Source organism: Antrostomus carolinensis, unplaced genomic scaffold (assembly GCF_000700745.2).
Source record: "Antrostomus carolinensis isolate BGI_N321 unplaced genomic scaffold, ASM70074v2 scaffold46925, whole genome shotgun sequence".
Classification (NCBI taxonomy): Eukaryota; Metazoa; Chordata; class Aves; order Caprimulgiformes; family Caprimulgidae; genus Antrostomus; species Antrostomus carolinensis.
Window position 1 is genome coordinate 15,871 of NW_010315225.1, and position 21,106 is coordinate 36,976.

The 21,106-nt window shown below is 41.4% G+C and overlaps 1 protein-coding gene across 1 annotated transcript in view; it reads left to right on the plus strand.

The window, feature by feature from the left end:
* The window catches only part of LOC104524880 (transcriptional-regulating factor 1), a 20,241-nt gene extending 914 nt beyond the window's left edge, over positions 1-19,327 (plus strand). Inside the window, 14 exon segments of the mRNA XM_029084934.1 lie at positions 1-456; positions 1,081-1,127; positions 1,878-2,028; positions 2,957-3,145; positions 6,671-7,040; positions 7,635-7,695; positions 8,433-8,572; positions 9,278-9,381; positions 10,597-10,672; positions 15,432-15,520; positions 16,341-16,454; positions 17,255-17,443; positions 17,906-18,114; positions 18,791-19,327. The exon segment at positions 1-456 is cut by the window's left edge and continues 23 nt beyond it. Of these exon segments, the coding sequence (XP_028940767.1) occupies positions 1-456; positions 1,081-1,127; positions 1,878-2,028; positions 2,957-3,145; positions 6,671-7,040; positions 7,635-7,695; positions 8,433-8,572; positions 9,278-9,381; positions 10,597-10,672; positions 15,432-15,520; positions 16,341-16,454; positions 17,255-17,443; positions 17,906-18,114; positions 18,791-19,112 (2,517 nt within the window). The 3' untranslated portion in view covers positions 19,113-19,327.
* Positions 19,328-21,106: the final 1,779 nt, after the last annotated feature.

The following is a 21,106-nucleotide window of genomic DNA, read 5'->3' on the forward strand; positions in this document are numbered from 1 at the left end:
CAAATAGCTCAGTATTACCAAACACAACCTGTCATGCAGCAGTTACAGCAACAGCAGCAATCGATGCAACTGCCGCTTCCTCCGTATCACAGGGAACCCGACCCAAAGACTATGCATGAGCCACACCAGTACTCTCAGGATCCAAGCCATCCTGTGCAGCTTATCCAGTTGGGAGCAGTGCCTCAGTATTGCTACCAGGATCCCCACGAGCAGTACAGGCACTTGTACCCTCAGAGTTTACTGCAGCAGCAGCAAGATCAGCAGAAGCAATACCCAAATGAGAACAGAGCGCCATCTCTGAACTCCCACGTTGGCCTCACGCCACCAGAGACCACAGAGGATCCTGCACGGCAGGAGGTTAATTCTGTCCCTCATCGAACACTTTTGCCACCCTCAGGAGTTCATCTGAACAACAAAAGCTCTCAGCAAGACTCTCCCAGTGCCACGTGGCCCCAGGTAGGTAGTATTTTAGATCTGTCCTCAGCCAAGCTTCTTTTGCAGAAGAGTAGCAAGGTGTGGAAATTAAACGGTTGCAGGAGAGCCAGAAGGTTATGATGTGAGCAGTGGGCATCGCTGGGATGTTTGGGGAACTGTGTTAACAGACTTCTGTCTACGTTGCTGGGTTGGCATCAGGCCAGGCTGGCAGCAGCACAGAGCCACTGCTGCTGTGGGGCTGCTGCTTCACTTGCAAGCTTTGGGAGGTTCTGCCTCAGTTTCTGGGGAGGAGGGACTCAATTACAACAAAGTACTCTTGCTGATTTTTCAACACCTGAGGGATTGATTGTTCAGGAAGAGTTAGTCGACTCCCTGTTTGTTTCCAAAGGTGATACCTCTGGCTCAGAGCAAAGGCTTCAAACAGCAGGCGAGTGTAAGAAAACTTGCATTAGCCATGCTCACAGAGGCACTGATTGGTAGAGCCCTGTAAGTCTCTCAACTCAGAGGCTTTTAATATTAGTAAAATCATATGCAAAATGCAAACACAATACTGTGAGGACCTTCACTTATGCATTAATATTCCCTGAAAAATTATTTTCTCTTTTTTCCCCTCTTTTTTTTCCCCTTCTCTTCCTTTGATAGCAGGTGCAACTGTCAGACAGCAGACTGCAGCCGCTGTCCCCAGAACAAAGGTATTTTTAAAAGATTTCTTTTTTTGTCTTTTTAATTTAAATATGAGGAATATAAAGGAGTGCTGCAGTTTAGAGGGAGGGGAATGCACTCTGGTGAGGTAATAGTTGTTGCTCTTCTAGAAGCATCTTTATTTTTGTACTTTGTGAATTTAAGTTTATGTGATTTCCACCCTCCCCTGAGCAATAAAATCAAATGAATGTTTTGTCTTTCAAAAAAAAAAAGGGAAAAAAAAGGAACCAAAGAAAAAGCAAAAGCAGGGGAGCAGTTTGCTCTCAGTGTTGCATTGGTAAGAGAAGGGATGATGTGTGGATTGGGTTTGTATCTTTGGCAGCAGGATTTTCTTAAGGTCTCGCCTCTGAAGGGCTGAGGTGATCTCCAGCATGGTTGTATACCATGAGTAGGGACAGTGTGTCCAAGTACTTGTCAACTGCTTTTCATGAGTGGGCAAATGTAGGTCTGTCATGATAGATCTCATGGGTTCTCAGACTTTTCCATACTGAGGGCCACATTTTGATGAGTGTATCCTACTCATGACTTTCCTTCTCCCCATCTTGGGAGCAGCTGATAGAGGTTACTGCCCGCATATTCCACTGCACTGGCCTCATACTTACTTGTGGTTTCATAACTAACTAGCCGTAAAATTTTACTGACTTCTTTGACTAAAAAGTTTCCTCTGCAACAAAGCGAACATGCCCAAACTAATGTGTCTTTTTCTGTTCCATGCTAAAAAAATATGAAAATAAAAATAGTGGGCAGAACAGAGAACCACTTCCTGAGAGATCTGATGTGAAGAACAAACTGATGTGTTCAATATGCTTGAAGGAGTTTAAGAGTTTGCCTGCTCTAAATGGTCACATGAGGTCACACGGAGGAGTAAGAGCATCTCCTAACTTCAAACAGGTAGCAGTTTGTTTTATTTCAGTATTTGGCTCTCTCCTTTCCGTGTTGATGTTTGCTTGCTTTGCCATGCTTTGCTTTGCTGTCAAAACTTGTTCTTCTCAGCACTTTATTGTTATGTCAGACCCTGTGTAAGTAGAAATGCACATAATTCTGCTAGTTTGTAGGCCGAGAGTCTTGCTTTTAAAGTCAGAGGCAGTGGTGGAGGACAGAACAGCGTTTGTCCCTCTCTGTTTCTCTGCACGTTACAAAAACACCCTACAAAGTCATGTCAGGAGCATCTAAATTTTTTTCCCCTCATGTTTGTTTATTATATTAGAAATATCAGGAACGTCAAGTCTTCCTTATTTTCATTTGGACTACTTGGATGACTAAGGGATGTTTATTGGAAGCATTCCCAGGCTTTAATTGAAGGAGTAGGATTGTTGAATCTTTGACAGCTTTCTTCCCAAGTGCTTTAGTTTTGTAGATATCAACAAATACCAAACCAAAAAATGTAGATTTGAATTGTTCTGCATAAAAATAAGTTGCCCCATCAGTCAGTCTTTCTCTGTCCCAATATTTTAGAAATTCTGTCCTAATGGGGAATACCACAAGAAGGCAAAGGCATCTGTGTCTTTGTTTTTAGGTGGGTGATGGAGAATTCTGTCTTTATGGTGATAACAAGGGCACGTGTTTATCTCCCCTCCTGCAAGTTATCTTGTAAAGATGCTTAATATGGTTATTTATCACTGAGGCTGAATCCTGTCTAGGAGTCAGAAATAATCTGCCAACTCCATTCAGATCAAATAAGGAGTCCCACAAGCAACGCTGTTGTGTGTTTTGTAACCCTGGCCACTTCTTTTCAGCCACGGTGCATACATTGCGTAGTGTATTGATCCAGGAGTAGCCCTCCCTCACTCGGGCTGAAAGCCTTTAATTGTCTGTACAGGATGAAGGAGAGAAACCACCACAGCAGCCGCTGCCTAAAGAGGTGGAAAACCTCGCGCCCATCGTCATGCCAGTGTCTGTCCCTGTAAAGCTTCTGTCGCCTGAGCCCAGCACGCAGCCCTCTGCCAGCACTGCCACAGTCAAAGACAAGCCTGCCAACTCTGTGTCAGATGATGAGATGCCCGTTCTCGTGAAGATGACTTACTCTCCACCATGCAGTCCAAAAGTGGCCAACCCCTGCTCATCCTCTGTGAGTGCTGTGTTTCCTGCCACTAACTGTGCCGTGCTTGTTTAAATCCCTTTGCTTATAGTGCTGCTACTTTCTAAAACATACGTATTTTAGGATATTTTCTGGAATCTTAATGATGCCTGATAAACAAAAGAGGCCTTGTAGCATCATAGAATTTCTTCCTCAGTCATTTGAAAATATTAATCTCTCCTTTGCTGGGGAATCAAAACCTTAGTTGAAAACAGATCATTTGAAATTGCAATGTACTGTTCTTTTATTCCACTAGAACAAAGGGATTTAGTATCTTTTTACTGTTTTTGTTTTTTCCTTTTCAGGCTGCTTTGTTTTTATGTTATTGCTTAAATTCAGCAGTTTTATTTCTTCCTGGTTTTTTTAAAGTCAGATGTATGTGCTTCTCATTTCAGCCGAAGATAAGAGGGCACTGTGCAGTGCTTATTGGTTTGTGCTCTAAGCCAATATGAAGCTTGTCGACTCCGAGTTTTGCAATTAAGTAATTTTTCCCTTTCTCTCTGTGCGTATCAGACCTAAGGGCTAATAACTGGGAATTCTGATATAGGAAAAATAGCTATGCTTAGTGCTTTCATTTCACTCATAAAACTGAGATTGTCAGGCAGCATGAGGGACTGATGAGTACTTGAATGAGATCTGAAAATGCACTTCATTGTTTTCCTGAAAGAGCCATGCAGCACACAGTATTTATTTTGCGTTCCAATGTATGAATAGACGCTGCTCGTTCCTTCAGATCCATGCTTGCAGACTACGCCGTGATAAGAGATTACTGGGGAGTACAAGTACCTTATGGTATTATCTGTATAATGCAAACAAATACTCTTGTAATTTCTTTTTTTTCCCTTCTCCTTGTGAGGCTGATGGCCAAACGAGGGGACAGCGTGTACCATTGTGGGTGACCCCTTATAATATTTGTATATTTGCCACTCCCCTCATGACTCTTCACTCGGACATAGAGACTAATTTTAAGTATATATAAAATCTTTTATTGTCTTCCTTTCTGACAGGTTTTACACATAAAATTCCACTTTAGTGTGGAAGCCAGCATCTCACAATGCTTAACTTGTAACTCAGCAGTACAATTTTTCTTTTCTATTTCTGGTTTCTGGAGAGAAAGGGACAGTCTTCTGAATCCTTGAGCTCTGAGTGGGAGATCTTCTCCAGAGACATCAGAGTAGGTGGCTTGGGCTTGTGTATTTCTGCAACATATTTAAAGTGACTGAGATTAAATCTCCCAGTGTTTGGCTAAATGCACATTCATTCACTCAAAATTATGCTTGCAGTCTTTGTTATTGCCCAAGCAAACTAAACTTGCACAGTTTCCTCTCTGAATCCTATCTTTTGTATAAGCAGTAGCACTGGAAACATTCAAAGATCAAAAGATCTGCAGTTGCCTCTTCTTCTGTAAAGAGATTGTGCCATTGGAGACTTTTTTTTTTTTAATACCAAAGAACTGGAGCTGTGTTGCTTTATTTATACTGTGCTTTGAGCTGTCCAGAAGAGCTCCCACAAAGCTCATGGAATCAGTAAAATCAAACAGCGGAAGGAAACTAAATATTCAGCAAAGCTACAGGACAGCAAGCTGAAGCTAGCTGTCAAGTGAGGTCCATCAGGATCCAGCCAGAGTGGGATCTCTGGTAAGTGTGGTAGCAGGGCCCATAAGGATGCGTTTGGTCTTGGAAAATGGGAATCAGTTCCTGGAGCTTCAGAAAAGTATTGGAGTAATTCTGCATGGAGAGCCCATGGACGTCATGATCTCCTTTAATATTCAATGTGATCTTTTTTTCAAAGTGGTGTTGGCATAACCACACTGAGGCTAAGGTGTGCTGTAGGTGAAGTAGCGTAGGAGATGGAGGTCTGTAGGACTTCTAAGATGTTGTCTTGGTTGGTTAGTTTGCTTTACACTAGTGAGAAAGGAGTACTAGCTCTTTCACATTTAAAGAGCAGAACAAAATGAGCCCTTAATCAAAAACTTGGGCCCGGCATTCTGAGGTTTTGGTTTTAGATTTTGGTTTGGTTTTTTCCTTGAGTTTAGGGTTTTTTCCCCTTTCTCCTTTTTGAACACTAAATATTCATTGTCATGATTACCTGTGTCTGTGGTTACAGGTAATTCTCAGCCTTTCACTGTTCTGACTGTCCATTATCAACAAAATTCTCTGTAAAGCTTCATTTTTTCCTGCAAAAGGAAAACTCTTCCAAAACTTTTTTTTTTTTTTTTTTTTTTTGAGAAAAAATGTCAACAGCTGTTGGAGAGGACACAACCATGATCTAACAGAGAGGACAGAACCTCTGTAATCAAAAACTTTTCCACAAGCTGGAACATATTAACATAAGGGATACAGGGTGACAGTGCTAATGCTCCTTTAACATGATTTTTATTGGGTGAATATGATTCTCAAGAATGGCCCATAGTGTAAAGATGTATGTTGTCTAAACATACAATATAGTAATTTATTTTAGGTAGTAGCAGAATGATGATGCAGGCGTTCTGCAGTAACCCTAGCTGTGAAAAAAAAATTTCTTCTGCTTTCCACGTTTATCTTAAAGAAGATCTACAATCTGAACACCTGAAAGTAGTATATTTAATACTGTGTTCATCTGCCAGCTTCTGTGTGTTCTTAAAGCACAACCTAAGAACCTGTTTCTTCCCACTTCACTCCCAGAAATCCAGATTCCAGGTATACACAGTTTCTGTGCCTCCTGCTTCTATGGACTCTAGGGATTTATGTTAAATTATTTTTAACATTCAAATTCTAGAATTCTAGGCATGTTAAAGTGTGTGAATTTCCCAGATGGTCATCTATTACCCTTTTTCCTCCAAGGAAAGAGGAGAGAGTTAAGTTCAAGATGTGTTGCAGCTGGACTGTACTCAAGCTGATGGGAATGTAGTGATAAGAGGCAAAGAATTTGAATTTATTACATTTTTCTTCCTTTCCTGCTGCTGAGTACTGCAGTAATTTCACTGAGGTCATGTATCCTTCCTAGTCAAACAAAATAAATGCATTGGAAAACATCTTGTATAAAGTTTCTAATAAACTGTGACTAGATAATGAAGTAACTCCCAACAGCCCGTGTGTGTTCAGTGCAAATAAAAGTGCCCAGGGTGTTTGGGTGAGGCTGAACAAGGATGTGGGAGGCTCGTGGCCTTGGAGAGCCATTCCCTGCACCTTCAAAAGCTGGCAGCAGCCTCTCCATGTCTGTGCCCGTGGCTCAGCCCTACCTTGACCCAGAGGACTTGCTGAGGGAGGTGAGAGTAATTTGTCCTGGTTTTTCTCACTCCCCTGAGGTTTCTGTGTAGCACCAGATACTGTACTGACCAGGCTTATTATGGTGGTACCTGAATAACTTCCTGGTGGTAACAGCTTCTCTGTGGCTGTTGCCCTCAGCTGTAGGGGATTGTGTGCAAACCATGTTTAAGCATGCCTAAATACTGAAGTTCTGCATGTTTTCATTTAGGAAATTAGCAAAAAACCTCATCAAAGTGCTGTAAAATTGGAAGAAAACTTCAAACCATTGCAGGACAAGAAAAAGTATCGGCACAGACCTGAACCTCTCTTCATACCTCCTCCTTCCTTCAACTTCAGCATGTCCCACTCCGGTGCCACCTTATACCAGAGTCAGCTTCGCTCCCCCCGTGTCCTCGGAGATCATCTGCTAGACCGGACACACGAGCTTCCCCCCTACACTCCACCACCAATGCTTAGTCCAGTTCGGCAGGGGTCTGGTCTCTTCAGCAGTGTTATCACATCATCTCATAGCACCTCGCACAATCAGCTGCCGCTGACTCCACTGACTCCTACTCCACGGGTGCTCCTGTGTCGGTCTAGTAAGTGTTACATTTACAGAGTGGCAGTACATAGTAAATACGACTGTCCTCTCTTCTAGTGTTGGCACATTGATGGTTTTTATGTATGCTCACGCGCATGGCTGGTCCTGCTACTTCACAGGGAAAAATCCATTTTTATCAGTGTTTTTGCCTTAGGTTTTGTAGAGGTGGTATTAAAGCATAAAGTGAATAGAGGAGCCTAACCAGGGAGTGAGGCTGTGGTCTTTCAATGTGGTCTACCTCAAGAAAGGACCACCATGCTTCTCATTACATCTGGGCCTTTTGAAGTGGAGGGAAAAGACCTGGTTTGAGACATGGGGCTCATTTTAAGTATTTGTTGTTCAGTGCTTCACAAGAAAAGATGTCTAATTTCTGGGCACTAGAAAGCTCTGCTATTTAGGATGTTTCTGTTACCTATAACAATTTGAGCTGTTTCTGTCTAAATGTTGATAAAGGATAATTTTTGCTTAATAAACTAGACTAATGTTGATGTTAATGGAGAGGTGGCAATGCAGCCTTGGAGCTGGAGCATCAGCAGCGATACAGTTGTAACCAAAATACCCCTTTAAACTCAAACTCCAATCTCTGTTTCAGATAGTATTGATGGAAGTGTCATTCCAGTGACGCCTGGGCCTGGAGAACAGACTGTTGAACCGTAAGAAAAACAATGTTGTTTTTGTCACTGCTTTTATAAACTGGCTCCAGCCTAGAGCATGTGGCCTGAAGTGTTTTGAACTGGGCAGGTAGCGTTCAACTTCCTGAAACCATGTTGGGCTGGATGCATTAGAGTTTGGTCTGAATGGTGGCTGAGGACATTGGGAGCAAAGTGGCTGTGGAAGATGTAGATGTCATGGCTTAAAAATGCTGGGAGTGGGAGCCACTGCAGGTGAAAAAAGGGTCAGTGATGTCTGGGAAGAGGGCCGTGAGGAGAACATATGCTGATCCAGTACTCTTGCTTTTATATATATTATCTGTGGACCTTTGGAGAGGTGTTACTTGGTAGGTTCCCCAGGGCAGTCTGCAAATAGAATTGTCCCTCAGCAGTAATGTCTCTTTCTGCTCTCTGCTGAAAAGTGCCATTCTCTGTGGAACAGAAAGTTACTGTTTCCAGCATCTAGCCTCTTTGCTAGTCAGTGCACGCTGTAGGCTGGCTTGGGTTGTCTGTGAGGTATGGTGTCTAAATTGTCTATTGAAATTTTGGGTTCCCCCAAGAGATCAGTTAGTTCTAATATTCAAAGTACTGGTCCCACCTAGAGTGAAACGTTGCGTAAAGCAATCTGACGCAATTTCCTGCCGCTCCAGTGTCATAAAAGTTTTGTTGGAAACAAAATGGACACTAATGTGACTTCCGTTTGTTCTGCATATTGAATATTTATTTACTTGTCTTTATAGACGAATCAATATCGGCTCCAGGTTCCAGGCTGATATTCCCGAGCTGCAGGACAGATTACTACTGGAGAAGGATGTGCACAAGGCTACATTGGTTTGGAAACCATGGCCAGAACTGGAAAACAAAGTGTTCCAACGAAGAGGTACAATGGTTTGCCATTTTGGAAGCTCATATGTAACCCTTTGCCTGATGAAGACATTCATATTGATTTCTCATGTGTATACTGTACAAAATGTTCAAGAGAGTATTAATGCAGAGCAAGAGACCAGAACTGCATGTTACAGATTCGGAGTAACAATGTTCTATAGTGGCACAAAGTGAAGTCTGGATGAACCATTTCCTGGTAGCCAGGGGGGAAAGCTCGTTGCTGGGAAGTGGTGTTTTGAGTACTGAACTGCCTGGTAAGGGCAGAGATCACAGATGAGAGGCAGCTGATGGCTCCTGGGCCTGTCCTGTGACCATAACTGAGAGGAAACGTGATGGGCTCAGTGGCTTCTACCAGTCCCGAGCAGAGTTTGCTCCTGCTTCCTGCACAAATCATTTCTGTTTCTCTACCCTGGCTGGAGCCTTCTTGGCACAGCAACATCACTGGCCTGTGCAAGCCACTGCGGATCGCAGGCAGATCTCTGCCTCTGGTTCTGCAGTCACCAGGCACTCTGCAAATCCCATCACATCCTGTCCTCGGTGAGTGATTGTAAAACCAGGGGACAGGTGCTGGGGAGAGAGGGTGTGAAAGCTGCTACCCTGAACTACATTGTCTTTCAGTGGCATTACAGAATCCTTGGCTCTGGGTGTTTGACTGACAGGCTACTGTGTGAGCAGTAAAATGTTGACTTGTTTCTGACAGTGGAAGACCTTTTAAACATGAGCTGTTCCAGTGTGTTACCTGGTGGAGGAACTAACTCAGAATACGCTTTGCACTCTCTCTTTGAGGCGAAAGGAGATATTATGGTAAGATAAGAAGCTGAAAGGGGAGATATTATCCTCTTCTGGAGATAAATTAGCATGCTTTATTAAATGGATTTAGATATGGTTATATAAAAAGAGATTTCTGATTGATTAGTAGTGATGCTTTAAACATCCTGTAACATTTTTGGGGAATGACTTTTCCCTTTCATTCTTTAATAAATTTAAATTTCAAAGCAGTGCCTCTCTGAAGGCTTACTGTATATTTCATATAGATAAGATTACTCAGTTTATAGCCTTGGGGCTTTGAATGTCTCCCAGCGCTTGCTCCAGCCCTGATATTTCACAAGCTTTATATTTGGTCATAGAGAGTTTAGTCCTCTTCTAGCCCTTATAAAAACCACTTTTTGTAGCAGCAATCACATCTACTTATTTGTTCAGAACTGTGAGGTAATTGCACACAGTTCTCATATAAATAATGCATTTCAAATATTTGCATTAGTTTAGTGATGGGAATGCTATTAACTAGGGCAAAACATCCATTTTGCCCAATGCTGGTGAAAGACAAGGCACTGCACCAGTTCCTGGAAAGCCAATTTAAAAAAAAAATGCAACAGAACACAGGGCTGAAATAAATTTCACATGATTGTCTAATACAGTGGTTTTTAGCTTGTGTCCCAGTTTCCTTAGGCTCCGTTAGCTCTGAGGGGTCTGGCACAGGTGATTGAACTTACTGTCAGGATGTGAAATTTGCTATAGGAGGGGGCGGGGGGGTCTGCATTGTCAGGGGAAAAATTTTTGGGATCCACAAATCATTTCTCTTCCTGATCCCAAGGAGGATTAATTATACTCGCTGTCATTCCTGACAGATGTTGTCCTAAACAGATATTCTAAAAGGCTTCATGCTATAAATATTAATGCTATCAAACCAACCATTAAATACTAGTATTAATTAACACCATCAAATCAAACACTATAAACGTATTTGTATGTGGCAAGCAGAAGGGAAGGAAGATTTGGAAGATGCTAAATAATATCCACATTTGTGCTAATTAAGTCAGGACAGGTGTGCCTTAGGTGCTCTTCTGTGAGGTACAGTGTTAATGGGCCTTGGAGTAATTTGATGTGATTTTGTATGACAGAAAAGAAAATAGAGAGCAAATGAATTCATATCCTCGTACCAAATAGTCTTCTAAATGCAGTTGTATGCAGCAGCTGACTGCATTTGCTAATTCTGCTTTTCCCTGGTTTTTTGTTTAGGTTGCTCTGGAGAAGCTGCTGTTGAGAAAGCCAGTGAGATTGAAGTGTCATCCTTTGTCAAATTACCACTATGCCGGTAGGTTTCCTTGCAATCTCTCTATCTGCTGGTTTATGGAGGCCAAGACTGGCGTCCCAGGCTGGAGCATGGGATCGTGCTGCACTCTCTGCTGTCTGCTGCAGGGATGGCAGCCTGTAATAGAGAGGTCATGTGGACAGTGCCTGAGAAAAAAAAACTTTGCATCTGTGTTACTGTGTAGGGTTCTACAGATTTAAAACTGCCTCAAGTAACTTGTTTTCCTCCTTTAAACTAAATTTTGATTTGTTGATATCCTTTTAAAATTGCTGCTATTTGCAGATTATAATTTACTAGCAGTAAGGTCTTCATTTTTTGGTATGTAAATGTCTGCCATCATGCCTTCCTTTTCTGAGGTGATGGTGCTTGATAAATGAATATGATAATCATGAGCATCCTTCCAAAGAGGCAGTGCTGTAACTCTTGCTAGGGCCTTAGTACTGAATATAGAGCCTCTCTTTGCATGGATCTAGCCAAAAAAAACCCCAGGTCTGAGATGGTGGCTTCTTTAACAAACACAGCAAGAACTGCATTTTGGTGATGAAGCAGAAGTGCTCACTGAAATACACATGGTGGTGTTAAGCCACTGGACTTAAGTTATGCCACCTAAGCATAGGTGTCAAATGTCTCTGCAGCCCTCCGTGTTATTACTTAATGCTTTCTAGTGGCTAACGACTGCTTGGATGCACAGATTAGGGTTTTACATAAGAGATTTAAGAATTTATGTCCAGTTTAGACTAAATAGGAAACAAGCCAAGAATCTTTTGGTGGTCATTCAGTCAATTACAGCGTCCAGAATCATATACTCATTTCCAGTTAGGGTCTTTGTGCCACGTAAGTATAGAAGCAAGCTACTTCCTGACTGTAGCAGCTCACTGGAAAGATTCCCAAATAACAAGGACTCTTTTGTAAAGCAACTCCTTAACCCCTTGGCCTGAGAACAAGAACAGAAACACATTTGATGGCAGCTGATAATGCGAGTTAATAAATGTGAAGTTTAGGTTTTCGGCCCTGGCTGGGGGAGATGCCTAGTGCCTTTCATAACAGCTCTGTTGCAGTCCAGAGAGTGGACATGAAGGTGGATTGAGAAGGAGGACGTCAGTCAGGAACTTTGCCCAGGGTCTCTTGTCTGAGATGATGCCAGATCACGTGTATGAGACAGTCCAGGGCATGAGAGCGGGAAGACAAGAAGATTCCCCAGCAGCCTTGTCCTCAGTGGGCAGTCTAATTAGCAGAGCAGATAAAAAAATTCTGGCTATGTGGCAGAGGAGGAGGAACAGTCTTTACTGAAACAACTTCATGGTAGTTTCAGAAAGTGTTTTATTGTGATGCAGGGAGGAGCCAGCAGAGGCTGTTTTTAATCTTTCACATGAGATGATGCTAATCCTTGTTAACTAGCACTGAGACCTGTGGACATCAGTGTATCCCCGTTTCTTAAGCAGAAAATAAAGTTTGATTCTGCTTATCACAGCATGAAACAAAATCTCACCACTGTGGATTTAAGTACCATAAAATAACAAGACAAAGCATTACTTACTAATACTCTTGAATGCAACATGTGATTGCAACTTATATTGACAGCCACATTCTCACACCATGCAGCAGCTCTTGAATAATAGTTTATTTGTGGTTGATAATCAGCCACTCAAGGCATATGAGAATTTCTCACAATCTAGGGCATGAATAGCTTAATATAACTGCAAGTGGTATTTGTTTGGGTTAACTCTTGGGGCTTTCTGCTCTGTACTCAGAGATCACAGCACTGGGGCACTGCCACGTGTAAAGGTGGAATAGGCCGAAACAGAGCATGGTACTGACTCATGAGAATTAACTGATGCCTCAAATGATAAATATCCAAACTCATCCTTAGCATTGCCCTCGAATGAGGGTAGAAGCGAATAACTCCCCTTTGAAACCTCTTGGCTCATGAGGGAAGCAAGTTATAAAACTTTGGGCTTTTCTCTCGTGTGCCCGGAGAGCTGGGTATGCTGACCCAGGGCTGCTTGGAAGAACACCTTAATCTCTCTGTCCTAATGCTTTGCCATGTGTCAGGTTGGTGTTTTAGGGAACGTGTATCTAATAGAAGAGGAGTGCTGTTGCAAACACTTTAATTGTTTTCATTGGAACAGTGGAATTTCTCAGGTCTGAAGTTTTCCTGCAGTGAGAATTGCAGGAGAGATGGTCTCTGAAATAATGTGCTTCAGGCAGGCTGAAAACTACTTGTACATACTGTGGTAGGGTAGGGATCAGACCCAGCACATGCTGTAGGTAATGGATTTGAGCCATCACTTGGGGGGGCTCCCTGGGTGTAGGTGTAGCCCCCTTGAAACCCACAGATTGGGCCCAAAGTCCCCAAATTTGGAGAATATCTTTATTGTCAGTAAATCAGTGCAAATGGGGTATAAAACAAAATGTAGAATAAATGTCTAAACATAAAGATCAGCTTTAAAATTTGATCTGTATTTCAAAGTCTAAAATTCTTTTTTGCTGCATTGCAGATATCTCTCTATACACGTTCTCTATATCTCCCTCAAGCTAACAAGAGCAAAAGCGGTTTCCCAGCAACCAGAGTTAAAAACAGCTTTTCTTCTGTTTCTTTTCCTACACAGGATTTATTCTATTAATTAGGTTACTTCCAATTAACCCGCATAATCTTATAAGGGTCTCTGCTAATACCACAGCTATTGGGAAACTCTATAGGGCCTGAATCCTCCATAGATGTACAATAAAATTAGTTCATGAAAGTGATTCTTTATTATTATTATTATTTATTTATTTTCAGCAGGGTAGGGTAGAAGCAGGAGGACTAGAGAGGTTTGCTGAAAACTTAAAATCTCTCCTTTCATCTTGTCATGATGTTATACTTTGGCATAGTAGAGCAGACTCCTGGACTGAGTCAGTGCATTTGCCCCTGCCCAGAGGAGGGTAAATGCGAATGACTGGCAAGTTGTGTAAGAAGGGAGTGATGCTGGTCCAGGATGCTGGAAAGATGGCAAAGCAGTGTGTCAGCAAAAAGATCTTTGGGTGATAACAGAATAAATAAAATTTGTGGCTTAAAGCCAGTGTCTTTCCCTGAAGCTTAAGAGAGCTTTAGTGTAAATCTCTGTGGAAATAACTAATGCGTGCTTATATCCAGTACTGCAAAAGTCTGCAGAAAACAGGTTGCAGAAAAGTTAATTTTGTAGTTTTCAGCATATGACGGAGTGATGAGAAACCTGCTCTAAGCTTGTGAGCCTGAGAGCTGAAACTGAAAAGCAGAACATTTGCAGTTAATTAAAAAAAACCCTGTACAATTTATTTAATAGACATAAGTAACCTGGAAGTTCAATACCATGCATGGTACCAAGCCCAAATTAATTGAATTCAGTGCAGAGGCAAACATTTGTATGGACAGTGGTAACATTGACAGGAGTGTTAGGGATTTCTTTTGATAAAAGTTTTAGATGTTTCAGAAACTGAGTCTCAAACAGACAGAAGTGGAATCTTTTCACAGTGTAAGTCATTTCAAAGGCACCCGCTTTATGGCTTCTTGCACATCCTTCCTTTAATGTACGTAATGCTGCCCACTCTTACAAACAGGACACGGCTTTGATGTGGTACAGCGGTCCTGTGTTCCTTCTGTTTGACTAATGCTGAGGAAGCACAAACTAATTTAAATTTAAATGTTGATTTCACATTTTTGTGGGCAGTTAGTCTGGTTAGGCAAACACAGAATAACAATATTTGAAAGTTTTATATATGACTTCCATTAAATGACCAGAAAGTACTTTGTGTGTATTGCGCATTGCTACAGCCTCTACGTACCTAAGTGTCTTGCCTCAAGCCATGGAAGTGAAGAGCTGCAAAGGGACCTTGTAAGAGGTACCATCTGGAGAACAAAATGATAGATGAACTTCTGTGTAGCTGAATGTAAAGTAGCATATAGGGGAATAAGCAATACAAGCTTTACTTATAAAATTATGAGCTCTGTGGTGATGCTTCTCAATTGGAGTGAGAACTTGGGATTATAATGCTAGTTCTATAGAAACATCCGCTCTGTATTTTACAACAGCTTAAAAAAAACCCCAAGTCACATGTTAAGAGGACGGAGAACATGGTGATGCCACCATGCAAGTCTGAAGATTGCTTCTATGTTGACTGTTATGTGCCTTTCTGGTCCCTTCATGTCTGTAGGAATGTTTTAGTACTGAAAAAGGTTCAGAGGGAGACAGCAGTAATGACCAAAGGTGTGGGAGTGCAATCCTGAATAGCATGGAGATGATGGTCAAGATTGAAGAATGAAGGGTCATCCAGTGAAGCTACTGGGAGCCAGGAAATAAAGAAAAGGAGGTGGTTATTCATGTGGAGGGTCTACTGATCTGTGAAACTCCTCAGCCAAGGATGTTTAGGGTGCAAGAAGTTTAATTGGTTGAAAGGAAGAGCAGGTCAGCACTTACAAGGATAGTTACTAAATAAGCAAATTGCAACAGACTGAGGAAATCCCCTGCGCTGAAAGCCGTCAGAGGTTGGAAAAAATTAGGGAGAGGCATTGTATTTGCTTGCCCTGATCTTGCTGTTTCCTAGGTAACTGCCTGTGACCACTGCTGGAGATTGAATACGGGTTAGATGGACTCAAGGTCTGAGTCAGTATGAACATACTTGTATTGGGTAGCAGCAACCTCTAGCATGTGCTTGAGGTTTCCCAGTTTTTGTTTCAGCTACTACATCAACATGAAGGTGGTGGGGTTTCATCATTTATAATGAATTCACTCTTTTTTTTTAGGCTCTGACAAATGGACACATCAAGAAAGAAGGCTTTTCAAAGAGGCATTGTCTACCTACAGCAAAGATTTCATATTTGTACAGAAAATGGTAAGGTTATATCTGTTCTGTCAGTTGTTTTTTCCATTTGCTTCATTCTGTTCCTCTGCATTTTCCTTCCAGTGCCAGGCAAGCTTATTGCAGGCATGGAGCCAGCGGTGGTTACAAGAGTGCCATTAGGAGTGGTATATTCCATTTGGTGTACCTATGCATGCAACTGCAGCACCAATAAAAAACAACAGCTAAAAATAAATAAACAAAATCTGTTCCTCTTGTTATTGTATGTGGAAGTTTTCACACCTGGAATCCAAGTCACGGCGTTCCATCTGTGGGACAGTTACAGTGCCCTGCTATCATCTTGGTGTTCTCTGGCAGTTTGCTAAGAGGTACCTGAGTCACTGGTGTTGAGCCTTGCATAGGAGAGGTTGAAACCTATTAATGAAGAGAGAATGTGTTTTGGCTTAATTTTCACCTTCTGCCACACAGCAGAAAAGGCAAATGTATACATCTTGGGGCAGAATACCATACTTGTTGGCTCAAGTATTAAAAACATTTGGGTTTATGGGATCCAGGTCTTAATTCCTAGATTTCTTGGTGGTATTTTATGCTTGAGCTACAGAAGTATATTCTCAGGCATTTTCTGTCTAGAGTCCAGAGAATCCCAGAGAAATGTACTGAAGCTGAACTAGTCAACGCAAATTTCACTGGAAAATAACTACAAAAAATATTCTATGAGAGCATTCCTGTTGTAGTCAAGCTGTCTTTTTTTTCTCCATTTGAATGTTTGAGAAATGTTTGGAATATATTTAAATTGTGTTGAATTAAAGCAAAAAGTTGAGACTGGACTATTTCTGCAATTACTTAACTACAGGTTAAGTCTAAGACGGTTGCACAATGTGTGGAATACTACTATACCTGGAAAAAAATCTTGCGTTTAGGACGGAAACACAGAACACGTTTAGAGAAAAAGAGAGAGGAATGTATGGTAAGTCTAGAAGAATATGAAAAAGTTTAATGCTTCATAATATTCATGTTCATCCTGTTTTGTGGAAGAGGTCGAACTGTATGACATAGGATGCTTCCAACCAAGATGATTCCATAATTCTAAATTACGCTTTGTATGAGCATTCTGTGACCTCAGCTACACCAAGATTTTGTGTTCTTGGACTGTAATGAGATAAAAGTGTTTTGACTAGTGCATTTTCTAATTCTAGTCCAGCAATTATGGCTTTTGCTACTGATGAAGCAGGTAAACATCTAAATTATCCCTGTGCCTGTGTGTATGTGCTCCTAAAGGCTGCTTTAATATTCTGGTACAAATACTATTTACACAAACTGGCAATGCAGTTCTTTGTGGGTAAGGTCTGTATTACAGGTAGTCTTTCAGAGATGTGGTTGGTTTGTTTGGTTTTTTGGTTGGTTGTTGTTTTTTTTTTTTACAAATAAGTAATTTAATTTGACTGAATATAGTGTACATTGCCATTCTAACAGTTGGGGGAGAGCATTGCACCTTGCCTTCTGTAGACTCTTGGAGCCACAGCTCTGTAATACAGATGGAGGGTGGTTTGAGCACTGCAGTGAAGCTTCATGAGCTGTATCTTGTCCATTAAGGGGTAGTAGTTCCAGCAAAGTCAGAAGTTCATTCAGGATGGGAAAAAAAACTGAAACCTGGAAGCAGACTTGACTAAGCAGCATGCTGTTCCAGTGCTGTCTATGCACCACTAGTCAGTACTGTCTGTCTTTGACCAGATTTCTAGTATTTCTTAAATGCACTGTCTATTTCAGACAAGTGGAGAAGAGGAAGTGTTAGAGGAAGATGAGGAGATTGAAGAAGACAGAAAGGAAGAAAGGGAAATACAGAAGTCTCCTGACCCACCAGCTATCCCTCTTGTTGGACCTATAGATCTGCCTGCCCTTCAGAGTCTTTCACTTTCTTCGTCCTCCTTCATCTGTGAAATGCCAAACTGTGGCGCTGTACGTGTGTTTCGTACCTTTAGTAGCAGGGGGAATTGTATACTAGTGAATTGTGATTTTGGAAATCACTGGTTTAGACTGTAATATTTCCTGAATATCTTTGGACAAATAATTTTGTCTGCTTTTAATTCCCACATCACAAAATACAGGCAATATGCTGATCGGTACATAAAATTGTATCCTGAGATATTGTATTGATTAGAAATACTATATGGTAACAGTTCTGATTACCATTTTGTTATACAACTGTAATAATAGGATGGCTCATAAGTTTCTTTCAGTCCAGTGGGATGTAGCTGAGAGGAAGCAGCATTTGACCAAGTAGATTGTTTGTGCACATTAATATGTACAGTTTTTCTACTGTAATATGCATTTGGCGTACTTCTTCCTGCAGCTCCTGTTCCAGTGCAGTGTTTCTTGATTTATTTATTTTTTTCCTTCCTTCCACCCTGCCCCCATCAGGTGTTCAGTTCCCGACAAGCGCTAAATGGCCATGCTCGCGTTCATGGAGGTACGAATCAGGTGACAAAAACCCGATGCACTGTTCCAGGCACTAAGCAGAAATCTGGTACGCAGAGCGGATACTGCTCCATTAAGAGTTCACCTGCCCACAGCACAACAAGCGGTGAGACTGACCCAACAACAATTTTTCCTTGCAAGGAGTGTGGCAAGTAAGTGAATATGACTGTCTGCAGTATTACAGCACACTTCCCTCTCCATATTCCAGATGAATAGAGTTGTGACAAACTCGTTTAAAATTTTGCACTGATGGTCTCAAAAGAACAGTTTCCCCTTAGATGACATGTCCTCTTACCAAAGCCTTCAGAGGTTGGTTTGCACAACGTTTTGGATGCTTCTCCTGCAGTATTTACTCCGATTTTCCTGAATCTGGTTACCTGCTAGAATTTGACATCTGACAGTACAGCTTCCTGCTTCATCACAGACTTGCATGTGACAGCAGGCAGCTTTCTTTCTCTGTGTCTCTGTGCTTGAGTTTGTCCATCGTAACATGAGATTTGTTCACTTTTCCCCTCTTGTGCAAGACTGTAGTGAAACTAAGTACAGGGAGAATTAGGTGCTGAAGGTGCATGGGTGCTGAAGCAACTGTTGGAGCTACAAAATACCTCTGGCAGAGTCTGAGTAGACCATTTTGATACTGTCAGGATGTCTAAATCTGGTAGTCTGTCCCTGAAATTCTCACCATGGCAATTCAGACTTCACTAACTTCTATTTCAGGACAAGGAAGCAAATGTACTGATAGGTTGTTGAGTCTTTTTTGGCTCACTTCATCAAAAGCAATGCATTTTTATCTGAGGCTTTTTTTTTCTTTTCCCTTTTAAAATTTAGGGTATTTTTCAAAATCAAAAGCCGCAATGCTCATATGAAGACTCACAGACAACAAGAAGAACAGCAAAGGCAGAAGGCTCAGAAAGCTGCTGTGGCAGCAGAAATGGCAGCCACTATTGCAAGAACTACTGGGCCAGTTGGGCATAGTTTGATCCCTCTGGATCACATGAGTTTGGTTAAGCATGTTGAAAATGTTGGTGACGTTGACGACGATGTTGTTCAGGAGCTGGGTGATGTCATGGAAGAGAATGAAGTTATGGATGCTGACCTTTTATTGGATGATGAAGATGCAGATCTACTGCAGGATGATGCTGAGTTGTAAATAAAGTTGTTTGCTAAAGACAGCTACTGAGCACACCCTGAATGGATCAATCAGGAAACCTGGACTGCTCATTTATTCCCCACTGATTGTAAACTACCTGTTGAAAATTATAATTCTTTTATCCAGGTCTAGAAAAAAAAAAAAAAATCTACTTTTTTCCCTTTTTTTTATTAATTTGTGTCTTGGGGGAAAAATAAATAATTGGTACAAATATTCTTATAAGGTGTTTTTATCTGAGCTCATTTTGCAGATAACTTCCAAGGCCACTAATTACAGAAGTTCACGGTTGTGCTATCACTTCCCTCCAGAGGTTCCCTGTAGGATCTTGCGTCTTTAACTCTTCCAAGGTTTCATTTTATCCAAATTACAAGAACGATTCTCACACACTTCTGATGGAACTTCTTTTTTTTTGCCTGTACTGGATCACTTCCAGCACCTTCTAGAGACTAAATGTCATCTCTGTGAAGGAGATGATTACATTCTTTGTCTTTGTGCTGTCATTTTAAGGGAGGTGGGGAAAAAAAAAATAATCTGATTTAACTGTGAAATAATTACAGGAGTGACTGTATCATCTGTAGTATTGCAGTACTTTTTCGGTTCTGTCTTGCCTTAATGCATACATGTTAGGCAGTTTGTAAAAGCATTGGTTACACTGTACGTTTTAGAGCTTCCATTTTAGTAAGGTTTTGATCTACTGATTTTAAAATGACCTAATTCAAGGACTGAAGGAAGAAGATGATTGTGCTGTGGTTCACATCATCTGATGGGAACACTGAATCAGGAACACTGCTTTGGTAATCAGATTGCACTGGAAATATATTTTGCTGTGACAATAAATCACACTGTTGAATAGCCATCTCAGTGGTTTTAGGAGAGTGCATGCTCGAGCAATGCAAGAGCTTGCTCTCTCACCAAGCAAATACAGGGAGACATTCTTGCCCATGGAACAGAGATTGATGGAGAATATGCCTTCAGCACATTAGTTATTGTAGGCATGGAATGTTATTCTTGTGCTGTTTTCAGTCCTCCTCATTACATCAAATTCAAATGTTGTTTACTTAGTAAAACATACTCCAAAGGTGAGTTGACTTCTGTTTAATTACCTCTTCTCCCTTACATTCAGATCTACGTGCTGGATGTCTAGCACCATTTATATAAATTTACATTTGGTTCCCTAACTAAATAGGATCTCAAAAGAATTGTACCTTGCAGAATTAAAGGACTTAGGTTGAGTGGACCGTTAATTACAGAATATGAGTACTGATTTTAGAGCTTTCACAGGTAGCAGCACTGATTTTCTTGTGAATTTTGCACAGTAGAAGAGTATTGCTAACTTTATAAAATGTTTTGTAAGACTGATTTCAGATCTTCCAGATTTCAGGGTTGTTTGGGTTTTTTTTAATGGGTTCCGTTTTGTTTTGTTAGGGGTTTTTTGCCACATTCCTAACATCTTAAGCAGAATCTAAGAGATGGTGGATCTTACTTTCTGCTGTCTTTCTTCCTTGTATAACTATGCAAAATGAGGGTAAACCATGGCACTTTTGTATAGGAGTACCAGACCACACAAGTTCAAAACCAGTTGGACTGATTGGCAGAGAGGCACCTTCTCTGTCAAAGCCAAATATGTGAAGCCAAATGACCTGAAGTTTCTACTTCAGGTCGAATGTTCTGATATTAAAGAACAACCCTTCAGGAGAATGGAAATCACTTCTCAGTTTCCGGTTAGTGAAGTTGCTGTGTATGTGGTTTGTTTTATTTGTTTTGGGGGTTGTTTCAGAGGGGGTTTTTTTAGTTGGTTTTGGCCAGTGGGTGGAATGTCACTCTCTCAGCTACGTAAGGGACGGTGTTCTCAATTACTGTTCCTGTGAGTTTTGGGAGATCAGGCAGCAGCTGCCTTTTCTTTCCCGAACTGCCAGTCAGCACGCTGTGCCCCAGCAGCTCCTGCCCGTGCTGTGACATGTTACTTTTACAGGGGCCATGCAACCCAGGTTCAG